The sequence below is a fragment of the Neopelma chrysocephalum genome, unplaced genomic scaffold, assembly GCF_003984885.1.
Source record: "Neopelma chrysocephalum unplaced genomic scaffold, ASM398488v2 Primary Assembly neopelma1_44, whole genome shotgun sequence".
Classification (NCBI taxonomy): Eukaryota; Metazoa; Chordata; class Aves; order Passeriformes; family Pipridae; genus Neopelma; species Neopelma chrysocephalum.
Genome location: NW_020897703.1, coordinates 14,137,843 through 14,152,079, shown reverse-complemented (window position 1 = coordinate 14,152,079; position 14,237 = coordinate 14,137,843). Strand labels below are relative to the sequence as shown.

General features: G+C 37.1%; 1 protein-coding gene across 3 annotated transcripts in view; it reads right to left on the bottom strand.

The window, feature by feature from the left end:
• The window catches only part of SLC25A12 (solute carrier family 25 member 12), a 48,776-nt gene extending 35,983 nt beyond the window's left edge, over positions 1-12,793 (bottom strand). Inside the window, exons 1-4 of one of the 3 annotated variants that reach the window (XM_027678564.1) lie at positions 12,718-12,793; positions 12,144-12,197; positions 7,801-7,943; positions 2,756-2,871 (exon numbers count right to left, since the gene is read on the bottom strand). In XM_027678564.1, coding sequence (XP_027534365.1) covers positions 2,756-2,871; positions 7,801-7,943; positions 12,144-12,197; positions 12,718-12,729 — 325 coding nt within the window. In that variant the 5' untranslated portion in view covers positions 12,730-12,793. Of the gene's footprint in view, positions 1-2,755; positions 2,872-7,800; positions 7,944-12,143; positions 12,198-12,569; positions 12,588-12,717 lie in introns of those variants that run through there. The other 2 variants (XM_027678565.1, XM_027678566.1) reach the window with 2 other exon arrangements.
• Between the last annotated feature and the right edge of the window lie 1,444 nt (positions 12,794-14,237).

Genomic DNA, 14,237 nt, shown 5'->3' with positions numbered 1-14,237 from the left:
TGGGTTATTAAAATAGTCATTTTACTGCTTTTTATTCACCAGGCTAGACAGCAAGCCCAGTGTACTAAGCACGCTGTGCAGTTTGCTCATACTAAGTAGGTACAATTTCTTGTTGCAATGAACCTACTCTACAAATGTTGCAGAATACTAACTGCATATTTATGGAAGTCATTCATACAAGTTTTCTGGATGTCCAAAACTCCTGGAAAACTGTCCCAAAGCATTAAGAAAGCAGATGATATTAAAGTGACAGAAGGCTTCATGTTTCAACAATTTCAACTAACATATGATATCGCACAGACAAGTACTTTGATTAGCATAGCATAGCTGACAAGTATTTCTATAAAACAGTTTCTAAAGAATCATAAACTCTTGCTCCTCTTCTAAGATAGTTCTTCTGCAATACAATTTAATTAATAGTTTCATCATTGGAGAGTTGGAAGCTCAACATTTTAAGAGACAAGTGGCAGACTGAGGCTCAAGAGGACTGTAAAATGTTAACGTGCTTTAGTATGGTCAAAAATCATGTCAGTAAATAAATCCTAAATAGCAGATGTGAACCCAACTAGACCAAATTGCTTTCAAATACAGAGCCAGTTCTAAAATTCAACAAGTGTACTTAACTTTCTCCAGATAACTGAAAATTTGAGTAGACGAGAATATTTTTTGAAAATGCATTATCTCACACAAGGCCACTGTTGGGTTCGAGTCTAATAGACAGACCCAAGTTAATTCTGTCCCTTGCTCCAGATGCCCAGTGCAGGAAGACCTCAGTAAATCCATGTTGCTTCTGGCAAGACTTACTGGTTTGAGTTAGCTTTGGCATCAATGTAATCACATCCACAGAGCATTTCATCTGAGCTAGAAAATCTTGACTGGTGTTTGCTCCCATAACCAACACGGTTTACCTGCAGACTTGGATACATTACACAGTCTGTAACAGACTTGACTTGTCTGATAGCAATTGTCACACCAACTGTCTAAACTTACTCCATTTCAGTATATTTCTAATAATTTACTAAAACTTTTAACTTTAAGACTTATTTTTCTATATTGTCCTGTTTCCACATGAAACTAAACTCTGTGCCTTTCTGTTTCTGTGGTATGAAAACGAAAGAGTGCAGGACTCATTCATAAAACAGTCTCTAAAGGCCAGAAGACTGACTTGGAAATTGACTGAAGGGTTACCAAATTCTGAACATGTCACATATCATCATTGTCATTTTTCACACATGTATTAATTTGTATGTTATGCATATGAAGTAAACAGCCCATGTTACAAACAAGAATTAAAAAAAAGGCAAAAAAGCAACAGTAAACGTGGGAACTGTAGCACAAAAATTATGTACTATGTTATGTTGCAACATATAGTAATAACTGCAATATAATTAATTTCGTAAAAAAATAAGAAACAAACAGTAAATTTTAAGTTCCCTAAGGAATTTCCTATCCAAGATTTATCAGCCCTATAAAAAAATTCAGCAAGATATAGAAAAAACATGCAATTTTCTGTTTTACAATTTTTCTTGTTTGTGTTGTTCTTTTAGACTTTAATTACATGCTCATAAAAATAACAATCCTCAGTCTGACTGAGCAATCTGTATAAAATCTGAAATGTATACAATTTTGTTCATTTATGGAACCAGCAATTTCAAGTGTGCTCATGAGAGCTACGAAGTTCAAATCCCCCTTTTGTGAGACTATTAAATACACCATCATTAACGTGGTCACACTGATTGTAGTAGTTTCTCCAATTCGTAATGACTGCATTTACTGACTTCACCTTTCCGTAAATTCTAAAAGATTTTCTTTTCAAGATGTTGTGTATCCCAATTGCTTAGTATTTGACTCTTCAGTTAACGATGTAATTTAACAGACATCGTAAGTCAAGCAGTTTGTTTCCATAAAACGACCCTCGCATTTTTTTCAACAAGTTGAAACACTTTTCATACGAATGAAATAGTACAAACAGCAAGTGGTTACAAATCCAAGCATAGTTTGTATTTTCTTTATTAAGAGCTTTATTCTTTTGGATAGAAATAACATTTAATTCTCAATTCATTTTATTAAAATTCTTACCATTGATTTATCTAATTTTCATAAACATGAAGTTTTAAAAACAAAGCCTACTCCTCCTTAAACTGCAATGTTAATAACAGTTATTTAGCAATATCATAAAGCAGTACACTTAGTCTAAAGAATTTTGTCTGATTACTAATTTATGTGATTAGGGGGAAAAAAGGTAACAAAACTGAAGGCCATTATTTTCTTCCTAGTTTTTCAAATATATGATCTAGTTGTAAGTTACACTCATAACATTAAATATTTGCTCCTCAAGAAAAGGAACACTAACCTAGGAAATCAAAAGATTAGAGCTCTTATTGTATCTAATGACAATTCTTCAAAGATATGTGGAGATCCAGAATCTATTTTAAAACTCCCCCATTGCTGAAGCAGTTTAAAGTCCAGGACATAAAATTTCACTTAGGATGACACTGAGCAAAACATCATTGCATAAACTACCTCAGGAAAATGAAAAATCTTGATTCAAGATGACAGAGCAGAACATATTTTGTCTCTGTGTACTTCTTAAGCTTGTATCACTTGAAAAAAAAGTTCTACTCATGCAAACTCTTAGGAAAACAATACAGTACTGCACAATAAACATTTCTATGCACCTGTGGTCAGGAACCATTATTATGACTGATACTATTATAATCACTTTCTTAAACTGTTTTTCTTTAGGTATTCTTACCAAATGTTACTTCTCCAGTGCCATTCCTGTCAAATAACTGAAAAGCAACAATGAATATTGCATCTGGAGTACACAAAACAGATTCAAATGCCAAAAATTCTTGAAACGAAATTAACCTACAAAGGAAAACACAGAAGTTACAAGGATTTAAAAAAAATATTCATAATAACAACGATCATTTGCACTTGATACTCTAGAAAACTGTACGATCCAAATATTAAAATAAAATTCTAACATAAAATAATTAAGACTCTAGAAACTGAAAAGTATTTGTTACATTTAAGTAGTTACTTAACCTTCATGCAACTTTCTTCCTCTATAAAGCAACTGAATTCTTCATATCCATCAAAACCAAAACATAATCAATTCCCACTGAACACCTATAATTCATTACTTGGTAATTCTAAATGTAAGCACACAGCACTGAAAAATTAAGAGATAAAACCACAGAAATTCTATTACCATGAAACCTACAGGTCTGACATTGTATTACTACCTATATTTCTACTGAGAAAGAAAAGATACTTTAATTCAAGTACAGGAATATACTACAAAACATATATTTTCTTAAAACAATGTATAACGTTCATTACTAAAACAGGGTCAGAAAAAGTTAAACTTTACTACGCATATGGAAAAAATACTACACTTCAAATATAATGTGAACCGCCAAGTCATGTACTTGGGGACAATAAAGAATGTAGGAACATTTGGACACAAGAACAGTTAGACATGACAAGGCAAGGAAGGACTTCAGTGTAACAGCAGATCACAAGATTCCAAGTTGTTTATACAAGACAATTGCTACACAGAAAAAAGCCAACTCAAGATGCATTAGGAAAGTTGTTTCTGTGCAAGATAAGGAAGCAGCGATAGCCCCAGAGAAGGTTCCCACATCATCTCTGCAACACTGCAGAGAAATCCAAGTCCCTGTGGTCACTACATATAAACTCAGACTTGAACACACAGATAATTTGTTAGGATAATAATAAGTACTTTTTCTAAAGAGGCAGTCAGCTTATTCTGACTAACAGAAAAATAAAATATTTAGAAGGGATCCTAATGCTGCATGCATAAAGAGTTGCAGAAAGATAAGCCTTAAGCTAAGATAAAGGATAATGCTGGCACAAAAAATGATGGGATATATATTTTAGCATCAAATAAATTATCAGTGGGAATAAGAATTTCAGTTACATTTCTTTAATTAAACAAAAAATTACTATTTCAGTAAACGCTGTTAAAATATAAAATATCACTGTAGATGGTGCATTTTTCTAGAAAATGTACGCAATTGATCTGAATTTAGTACTTTTCATAGGATATCATTAGTTTATAGTGATTACTTCACACAACACTGCTTAGTGCTAATGAGCCAATTCTGTTCCCTACAAAGAAAAAAAACATAAGAAAATCAAGCTACACTATTCATTACTTTATCTAGTCTTTCTCTATCGAAGTACACAAGAAGCAGAATTGAGATACTTTTAAAAAAAGTTACATATGTTAACATCCTTGCATGTACATATTACACAGGAAATACAGAAAAAATAGTGATTTTGAAAATAATTAAGATCTGGCAAATACGGAATTATGGTATTAATGTGTCGCATTTCAGCCACAAAAATCAGAGATATGAGAATGGTTCTTCGGATGTAAAGTCAATTTGTCCGAAGGTTGACCTTGATAAACAAGGGGTTCGTATGAAAGAAACAGATGATCCTTTAAAACAATTGTAAATACTATCATTTCAAAATATACCTCACATACAAGCATAAAGCTGACATACAAATTAATTCCTAATCAGGAAGCTTTACAACTGACAAAATCAAGTGGCAATCTCTGTAGAACAGCTTCGTAGAAGCCTGAACCTGAAAGAAGACGTCTTCAGAGGTCTCACTTTAACAGTGCCTACAGCAAAAGGAGATAGACACATTCAATTGCCTTTCCATATATTCAACTTGCAATGTCTAAGAGCAGGGATATCCTCCATGATCCTCCATTAGCCATTAGCGGGGAGATAACAGGAACTGGATTAAATGGAATGATGGAGCTTCCCACCCAATCACTACTCAAGTATCATCCAGTGAACCCACTACACTACAGAGTCCATAATGATATCAAATCACTCACCTTTCATTTTATTTGTAACATTTTAAAAAAATTTCTTTTCCTCTTATTTCCTCTCCACTTTTACCCTCCAAAAGCACACCAAGTAACCCATGTGTTTACAGTTCTTCTCTATCTTTCCTTTTTTCCTACTACAACTCCTTGTTCATTTTTCCCCACACAACATAGCTTTTTAGATGTTATGTATAGCTCTGCTGTGACTCTCCATTATGTGAAATACCAACTCTTTCTTCAGAACTTTGCTCAGGAATGTATTTCCAGATTTAAGGATGATATGCTGACAAAAAGAGTATGCAGAAACAAGCAATTAAAATGAAGAATTTTTAATTACTACTGTGAAATTTTGAAGGTCTGAAGGGAGAAAAAATCTTTTATTTTAAAATTGCAATACCTACTAATGTTAATTGACTTATATAATTGGGAAACTGGTTTAGGCACATATGTATCTAAGTACATTATTCAGAGAGGGTATTTATCCTAATTTCAAAACCAGTGCCAGCAGTCTGAAGACATAGGAATGTTTACAGTGTTGGTGAAATCCTGCTGTATTAAACAGACAACAGACAAGGAAGTTTAGGTGAAATTCTAATTTAGAGGTCATTACATTAATTTCTAAGAACATGCATTTGTAACAATGAGGAATAAACACTCTGAAAGTGAACAGTCTTTTGTTTTATGAACTGCCTTACTGAGTTCCACTAAAGCAAACCAGTCGTGTACTGCAGTAATGGGAGAAGGCAACAGTACTCTGGAACAGTTAAATAAGGATCAGGTTACTATCAGAAAAAAAGTAAAAAACCATTTTTTTTAAACACACGCCTACAGAGAGCCAGTTCCAAAATGTCCTTTTTTTTTTTTGTAAAGTGCCAAACTTAAACCTAAAAGACATAAAAAAATATTAACAATGAAAGCAACCAAGAACACTGTGAGTATTTATTTGAAGAGCAAGCAAGGCTAAGAGACTACCACAGTAGACACAGAAATGAAATCTTGTAAGAGAACCCAAAGCTTCTCAATGACTTGCTGCGTGGCGTTGGGCTGTCATTTAATTTACAAATGTATGGATGGATTAGGGCTTCCTTGGACTTCTTTATAACTTTAAGTCCTTGGACAGATGCAATGCATTCTGGAATTCAGTTGAAGATTACAATAATTATTCATGCTACAGATTAAACTCTCTGTGCAAATTATATAGTTATTAGTGTCTGGATTTTGATATATTAAAACTCACCCCAAATGAAAGAATGTGAATGTAGAAGTAAATAAATAAACTGATGATGATGGGGGTATAACAAATTCCTCACATGAAATACAGATTATGGAGAAATATTTAAAACATTTAGAAAAATAAGTTTCAGACAGGTATTCAAACAGATAAACATTTTGCACTGCAGACTATATGGTAGTGCAAAATAAAAATCCCACTCTTCCCATAGAGAAGCCAATAAAGCACACTTACCCATATTTGATTAACTCACTTCAAATATTACCCAGATTAAAAATAAAAAAAAAACACCAAACAAACAAACAAATCCCTTTATATTCAATTCACAGGGAAAGTAACAAAAAGTGATGCCTCGAAGTTCTGTTTTAGCAATAAAACAAATTATTGATTTCTTACTGCAAGAAAGATCCTTTTATAAGACACTTTCTGAAGAAATGTACGCCATAAAAGATAAGCAACAGCTTTCAGAGGAACAAGATACTAAGCTTGTTGGTTTACTAGTCATCAAATAGACTATTATTTCAACAGATACATACAAAATATCCTTTCCAATCCGAAACAGAGCAACAAACTGCAGCCATGTACTGGAAACAGAGACAGGTTATTTAGATTTGCAAAATATATGCACATTCAAATGTATTAGCAAAGTAGTGCAGCTTTATAAAAAGAAAAATAATGTAATATTACATCAAACAGAACATCCTACTTTTGTCATTTAGTGTGAAAAGTATATAGCATATATAATTTCACTTGTATAGCACAGATACTGTGCAGCAAGCTGCTCAAGACAATAAGCAAATTAATAAAATATTCTAAAGCAGAACACAGGAAAACAAAAACATTTAAGTTCAATTTAAAATAAGTTACATCTATATATTTACATGTATTTACTATTTTAACAGCATTTTCCTCCATACCAAATACCCACTCACTTCTGCATTCTTGACCTCTTCTCTGATCCAACTTAACTTTGTCAATTTACTTCAACAATGTCCACACATCCTACTACAATCCAAGGCCAAAACTAGAAGCCTACACACAGCAAAAGAAAAGGTTCCTTGGAAGACAAATGAGTTAGTACTACCTCAGCAGAGCAGACATTTTGCAAATTGGTTTGAGGGAACTGTCTAGAAGCAAGCAGGACCATCCGTAAGTAGTGCTGGAAAAGCTCTATGCGCTGAGACCTTATCTTCATTAGGCAAACACCTTCTTCCTGAGTAGAGTCATTCGTGTCTCTCTTTTCTAACAGTCAGCACTTTAAAAAAGACCTCAACGGTTTGATTTGAATTGGACACTACAGAAATAAGAATGCTCTTCCATATTTCCATGTTTAATTACAGGTACTGAAGATGCTTTACAGTATCTAATCATGGACATGGACACACAGAAAAGAACTTCTCCGAGGCAATCATACTACGCTGAACTTCCCTGCAGTTCGACTTCCTCGGCATTTGTAGTATTTATTAAAATGTCACTAAAACAAATCTGAACTTAAAAAACCCCCATGTTAAACACTACCTTTTTTTCCCAGTTTTCCCAAATCTATAGTCTACCGTACTTGTAAAAAAACTTATCTAAATAAGCTTAAAGTGTAATAAAATCATAACGTCTTTTAGAAGATGAAGTTATCCAACTCATGACTCACGCATGTACTAATGCATTTCAAGTTTCAAATGGAAAGCAAAATTCTCACCCATCCTTAGTTTGATCTGCCACTCCAGCCAACAGCTGCACTGTTTTAGGATTGTGTTGTGGATCTGTATGAAGTCCTAGATATTTCTGCACAAAATCTTCTGGGGTCATGTAATGCTCACCATCTTTCTCAACACTTGCATACTACAATAAAAATAAAAAAACATAACCACACAAACAAAGATTAATCCATTTAAATGGTAATTATTGGTGATTAACAAACTAGTAACTTTACTGAATGTAACTTAAAACGTTGCACAACTGTCTGCACATAACTGCTCTGAAATTAAAGTCCTCGATTAAACTAACAGTGTTACTGTACTAGTTTTATACTACCAACAATCAGATTTCTGTGTAGAATATATATGTTCACATAATGAACAATATCTTCTAATTAAAAGACAATTATATATTTTCAGAAACTGTCAGGTATTAAAACCATGCTGTAGCTTTCCATTTCCTGAAAACACAGCACATAAGTTTTCCTACCATTTCTAGTAGCAGATATTTTCTGAATAATTGTTCTTGATAGCTACTGTAATTATTTTGGAAAACATATATTATTTCTTTTCTCTTTTTGTGAGAAATAAACTTCCAGATTAATTTTTATCCTGAAACAAACGATTTTAAGTAAAAATTCACACACACAAAAATAGGATTTGAGTAAATTGAAATGTTATTTCTTTCAATTTTACTAGCACTGAATTTTAGAAAAAAAATCACAGGCAGATTTAAAATTTTATTATTGATTTGCATTAGAAGTAGTGATTTTTAATTTATTTGTAAAAATGTGTTATGCTTTTCTAAGTCCTGGCAAATAAGCGTTCTCTGCAGAAAAAGAAATGGCAATGCCTCCAAATATCTAAAGTGCAACATCTATGCTAATGAATTCAAACTTCAACTAATGGCCTTTTCCACTATATGCTGCAGTACCTTGATTCAGCTGACACAGCTTTACATGAAAGAGTGTCAGCTCTCAAAACAGACATTTACTCTGCCAGGGACCCACAGGAATTAGAGTATTAACAATAAGATGTACACACAATACCTGTTAAGGTGTAACACTCCATTAAGGTAAAGGGAATCATTCCCATGTCTCATACTTGTTTCACCACTAGTTCAGTCTGGACACGCTTTCAGCAGAAAGGAGCTTGCACCAGCATCAGTGCCTGCTTCAGCACCTCCTGTATCCCTTCCACAATACCAGTCCTTCACATCCCCTCATCACCTCTCCCTCTTCCACCCTATAGCTGTGATGACAGCTATTTGCAAGACTGCACTGTAAACCAGATTACTGAATTTATGCAGAATTAAAACAGATTATTTCCACAAAAATAGGAACAAAAACCAGTGGACAGGAATCCTTTAATTCAGCACTGCTGCCAACATGACAGTATAACGAAATTGTGGCTTCCTTGAATCAACTCTGAAAGGTTCTCTTCCCAGTCGTACACACAAGTGACTGAAAATGCATTACGAAGCACAATTCTGCTGCAAGACATGAAATCCAAAGAAAATGTTATGTATGAAAGACCATCAAACATGCAGAGTATCGAGCATATCTTCAAGAATAATGGAATTCAACTGTATGACAGCAGAGGTGCATATCGAAGACAGTCAAAATCTAAACACCACTATCTTTTTTTCTCTAGATAACAATTTATCTGACTTTATTATAAACAAAGATTTGTTTTACAATAAAAAAATGTGTCCAGAAAGTTTTATTACAAAAATTTTGAGACAAAAATAATTAACTGACAGATACATTGAGCTCCATATGAGAAGGTCACGGCATTTTGGAAGAGCTTGGCAGCAAGCCAATAAATTAAGGCCTAACAAAGTAGCCAGGCATGTAAATACATTTGTCCTCAGGTTACCTCTTCACCATACAACTTAAGTCAAGACTCTTTTAGCACAAAATAGGCAAATGTAAACTATGACTTAATATGAATATAAAACATAACACATCAATTAAATCTGTATTTTCCTCAGTCCTGAATGCTATAACACAAAATTCTTACTATACGTTTATAGACTGTCTTGGGTAAGCACTTGATGAATTTGCATGAGACTTTTAAAATTCATCACATAAAATGAACACACAGACCCTCTACTCTAGTTGTACAATCTAGTGCTAGGTACCCACCACATTTTCAGAAACAATGCTTTGTTTTTAAAATTGGTTCGTTTTCAATTTAAAGGGGTTTTCCATCCCAATGATTTTATCTGGGCAGAAGAGAGAGAAATTCCAAAGCAGAAGAGACCTACAGGCACTATCAACACTACATTTTTAAAATCAAGCTAAGCTATGAGCAAGAGATTCAGGTAATTTTTAAGCAGTGGTGGGGAAAGTTTCCTGTACTAAAACTGGGAATTTGTTTTTGTTTCTTTCTTCACCTTGCTGGAACAGGTTACACTTGAACTCAGCAGGCAGGGAATAATTCAACTTTATTTCCCAAAGACTGACTGCGTCTTCCTAAGAAAAAAGAATGAAGGTTCACTAAGAAATCTAGCAACTGTGTTTCTACCTAACTCTTTTATCCTTCAGGGATAATTTGTTATCCAATATGTTCTTTTATGGTTGTTACTGAAGCCTGTTTAGCAAACACCTAAGTTACCTGATGGTGCACAAAGAATTTCAATGCCTGCATTTCACAGTTACAGGATTACAGAGAAATAATAGCACATCTTTTTAATGCAAGTAAAATGTTAAGTTTTTTAACAGTTCAAAATAGTAAAAATAAACATATAGCAAGCTTTTGGAAATCCACTAATACAACGTAAACTACATGGACAGAGGGCATATAGCACTTTAGAAGACATGCATGAAGAGAAGGAAATTTAAGTACACTCTCTATGATTAAGGTGGATGGTGATGAGGCCTACAGTTCACATCTTCCCTTCTAACCATTTCCAAGGGATGCCAAATTTAGGAAGGAATGCACGACCTTTAGCTGAAGCTCACAGACAGGCCAGCACTCTCAGCAAAGAGCACAACATATCTGACCCCTGATGTGTGCAACACTAGCAGTATTTCTCTACAACTTAAGTCTTGGAAAGAATGATTCTCTTTTGATTTTTCTGAAGCTTGCAACTAAGTTCAATTGCTACCCATCAAACAGAAACACAATTTCAACTCAATTTTAATCAAATATAATGCAAAATAAACTTTCTTTCTATGCTCTTTTTCCTGCAAATCTCAAATACTTAAGGGGAGAGAGAAGAGAGTTCATTTTTTTCATCCCTTAGAGCATGAAACAATCCACAACTTAATTTGCATGTTTCTTAGAAGATAACAAGACATGGAGAAGACCAAAAAGCTGTTTTAAAACCAGACTGTCCCCTAGACTGCTGGAAGATTTTTTGCTAGAAATTAAATGCTGGGATGTCACAGTTTGATGCCAGCATTCTAAGCTTTTGCACTCCAGCAATATTACCAGTGTAATCCAGTATACAAAAGCAAAAATCCACCAAAATCAGGGCTGGAATATAACATCTCTCTCTCAGGCAAAAAGGTCTCTCTGACTACTTGTAATATGTGGAAAGTGTTAGATAATACAGTAGAACCAGAAGCTACATGTCAAAAATAATAGATTTTATTATTTACAGTATTAGCTTTAATATTAATTTTATTATTAACTTTTTCACAGAGAAAACCTTCTTGAATATACTGTGTTAACATACAATATAGAAGGAAAATAAGCTATTTTAGTGATTTTGAAATATCAGTGCCCCAACTATGGACCTAAAACACAGTTGTTGTTCTTATTCCATATGCCTGATTCATAGCTTATTATCAAAGTTACAGGTTTGACTCGATTTTCCTTTCTGACTGTGCTTTACTGTAACTAAGGGAGTGGAAAAAGCTTCATGTTCTTATTTATATAAATCTTAATTATAAGGCCCCGCAAGGAATAATGTTATGAAATACATAAATCTTGAGTAATCAATTTTAAATTCCAAAAACATTGCCAGTGGTCCATCCATTTGTGAGAGGAACACATATAAACCCCAAAGATAAAATATACAGGCAGAATAATTTTTTTGAATTTTGGAAAGGTATATTTTAAAAATAACAGTACTCAGTTATAGCTATTTGTTTTATAGAAAACTTGAAAATACTTCAGAAAAATATTTAGTATTATAATTTGGAAATGGTTAATCAGGATTTGTGTCACCAGCAGTTTCTGCTTGATGCCTGACAGCCCCTTCAATACACTGTGCCTGCAAAGTGAAGTTTTAAGTATCCCAGCAGCATAATATGTGTTTGATTCCATGGCAAACTGCTGGGAGGGTAAAAAGCAGAAGTCTGCCACTTAAACAACACTAGACAGATCTTTTTACCTGCAAAAAAATATTTCGGAGTTCAGCGGGGTCCGCTCTTTTGGTTGAGTGCACCTGTAAACACAAGCAAGATACTGCTTCGAGAGCCGTGCCACTGACAGAGCCCCGACACCACCCGCTGTAAGGGCGGCCATGGGGCGTCCCTTGAGACCCACAGGCCCAACCCCAGCCAAGACCGCGCTGTGCTGCCGTGGGACCGCACCAGGCTCGGTGCCGGTGACAGCTGTCAGCCCTGGGCTGCCTGCGAGAGCCGCGGCGCCCCGGCCCAGCAACGGCCCCTCGGAACGGCCCCGCCACGGCCCGCGGGCCATGCCGCCTCCGCCACAAGCCCTGCCACCACCCGGGGCCCCGGCCCGCACCCCCCGCGGCACCGCGGCGGCGGAAGCACCGCGGGCTGCGCTACCGCTCCCCCCGGGGCCGCCCCACCATCACCGCGGGCCGCTCCCCCCGGCCCCCGCGGGGCTCCCTCAGCGCCGGCGGCGGCCACCGCCTCCTCCCGCCGCCTGCCCGCCCCCGGCCCCGCGCGGGGTCCGCCCGCTTCCTCCTGCCACAAGCGGCGGAGCCGGAGAGTCACCTTGACCGCCATGCTGCGCCCGCCGAGGAGGAGGAGGACGGGGAGGAGGAGGAGCCGCCCGCCCGCCGCGCCGCCGCAGCAGCCGCTCCCTCAGCGCAGCGCTGTGGTGGCGAGCGCCGCGCCCGGCCCGGCCCTGCCCGCTGCCCTGGGCGGCCGGTGCCGGACACCGCCGTTGGAGCCGTCCGGGTGCCGTGTCTGCCCACACCGAGGCACCAGCGGCGCGGGTGCGGGTCCTGCCGGGGGCTGCTGGCAGCACCTCCACAGTGCAAAACCGAGCTCCTGTAAACGCTGCTGAATCTCATTTCTGGCGTGACAGATGCAGCTGCTCTCTCAAGGATCAGCTGACCTGTTGGTTCCAAGTGCTGAAATTGTTCATAGACTGATGTTCTGGCAGCTTGGCTGCAAATTGGTAGCAGCCCTGTATTTCAAACAAAGGAACCAGAGGCAAAGTTATCAGTCCTGGCTGGAATTCAGTAACTTCTGACAGGGTCTTTAGCAGTAGAGCACACTCATGTTATATCTCAAAATGAAAAGCATGCAGGCCACAGCCTCAAGAAAGGACAAGTTCATATTTTGTTTGGACAGTTCGATCACAGTAAGTGCTTGTAAAACCTGGCTTAACTAATACTACATGTTTTGTCTTGCTGTACTATTTCGAGGCCCCAACAAGGTGTCTTTTACCACACGCCGCTGGAAAATATAAAAAGGGCAGATTCTGGTACACGTTAAATAGCACAGTGAGATATAAAATTACAATACAGTAGGCAGTTTATAATAGTGGTCACAAAACAATGAGTCACTTTTCTTAAGTTTAAAACAACTAATTTTCTCTAGAAAGCAGAACTTTTCTTGGCTATAGGTCAACAAAAATTCTCTGAATATAACTCAGAGTTCACATGCTTTGTCGCAACTGACAGCAAGAACAGTTTTGATAGAAATCTGCCAATTTAATAGGCATCTGATAGGCATTTGATAAGCATCTGACCACTAGAGTGTCTTGCTCAGCAAGTCCATATATACATACTAATTTCATAGTGTCGTGTTTTAAGCCAGCCAGCAGCCAAGCTCCACACAGCCACTCGCTTCCCCACCAGCAGGACTGGGGAGAGAACAGGAAGGGTAAAAGCCGGAAAACCCGTGGGTTGAGATAAAGGCAGTTTAATAGGGAAAGCAAAAGCCACGCACACAAGCAAAGTCAAACATGAAATTAATTCACTGCTTCCCATGGCAGTCAGGTGTTCAGCCGTCTCCAGGAGAGCGGGGCCCCACTATGTATAACTACTTGGTAAGCCAAACACCATCACTCCAAACATCCCCCCTTCCTCCTTCTTTCCCCCACTTTCTATACTGAGCATGCCATATGGTCTGGAATATCTCTGTGGTCAGTTGGGGTCACCTGTCCCAGCTGCGTCTCCTCCCAGCCTCCCATGCAGTGTGGCAGCACAAGAGAGCAGAAAAGGCCTTGACTCTGTGTAAGCCCTGCTCAGCAATAACAGAAATAACACTGTATTATTAACCCT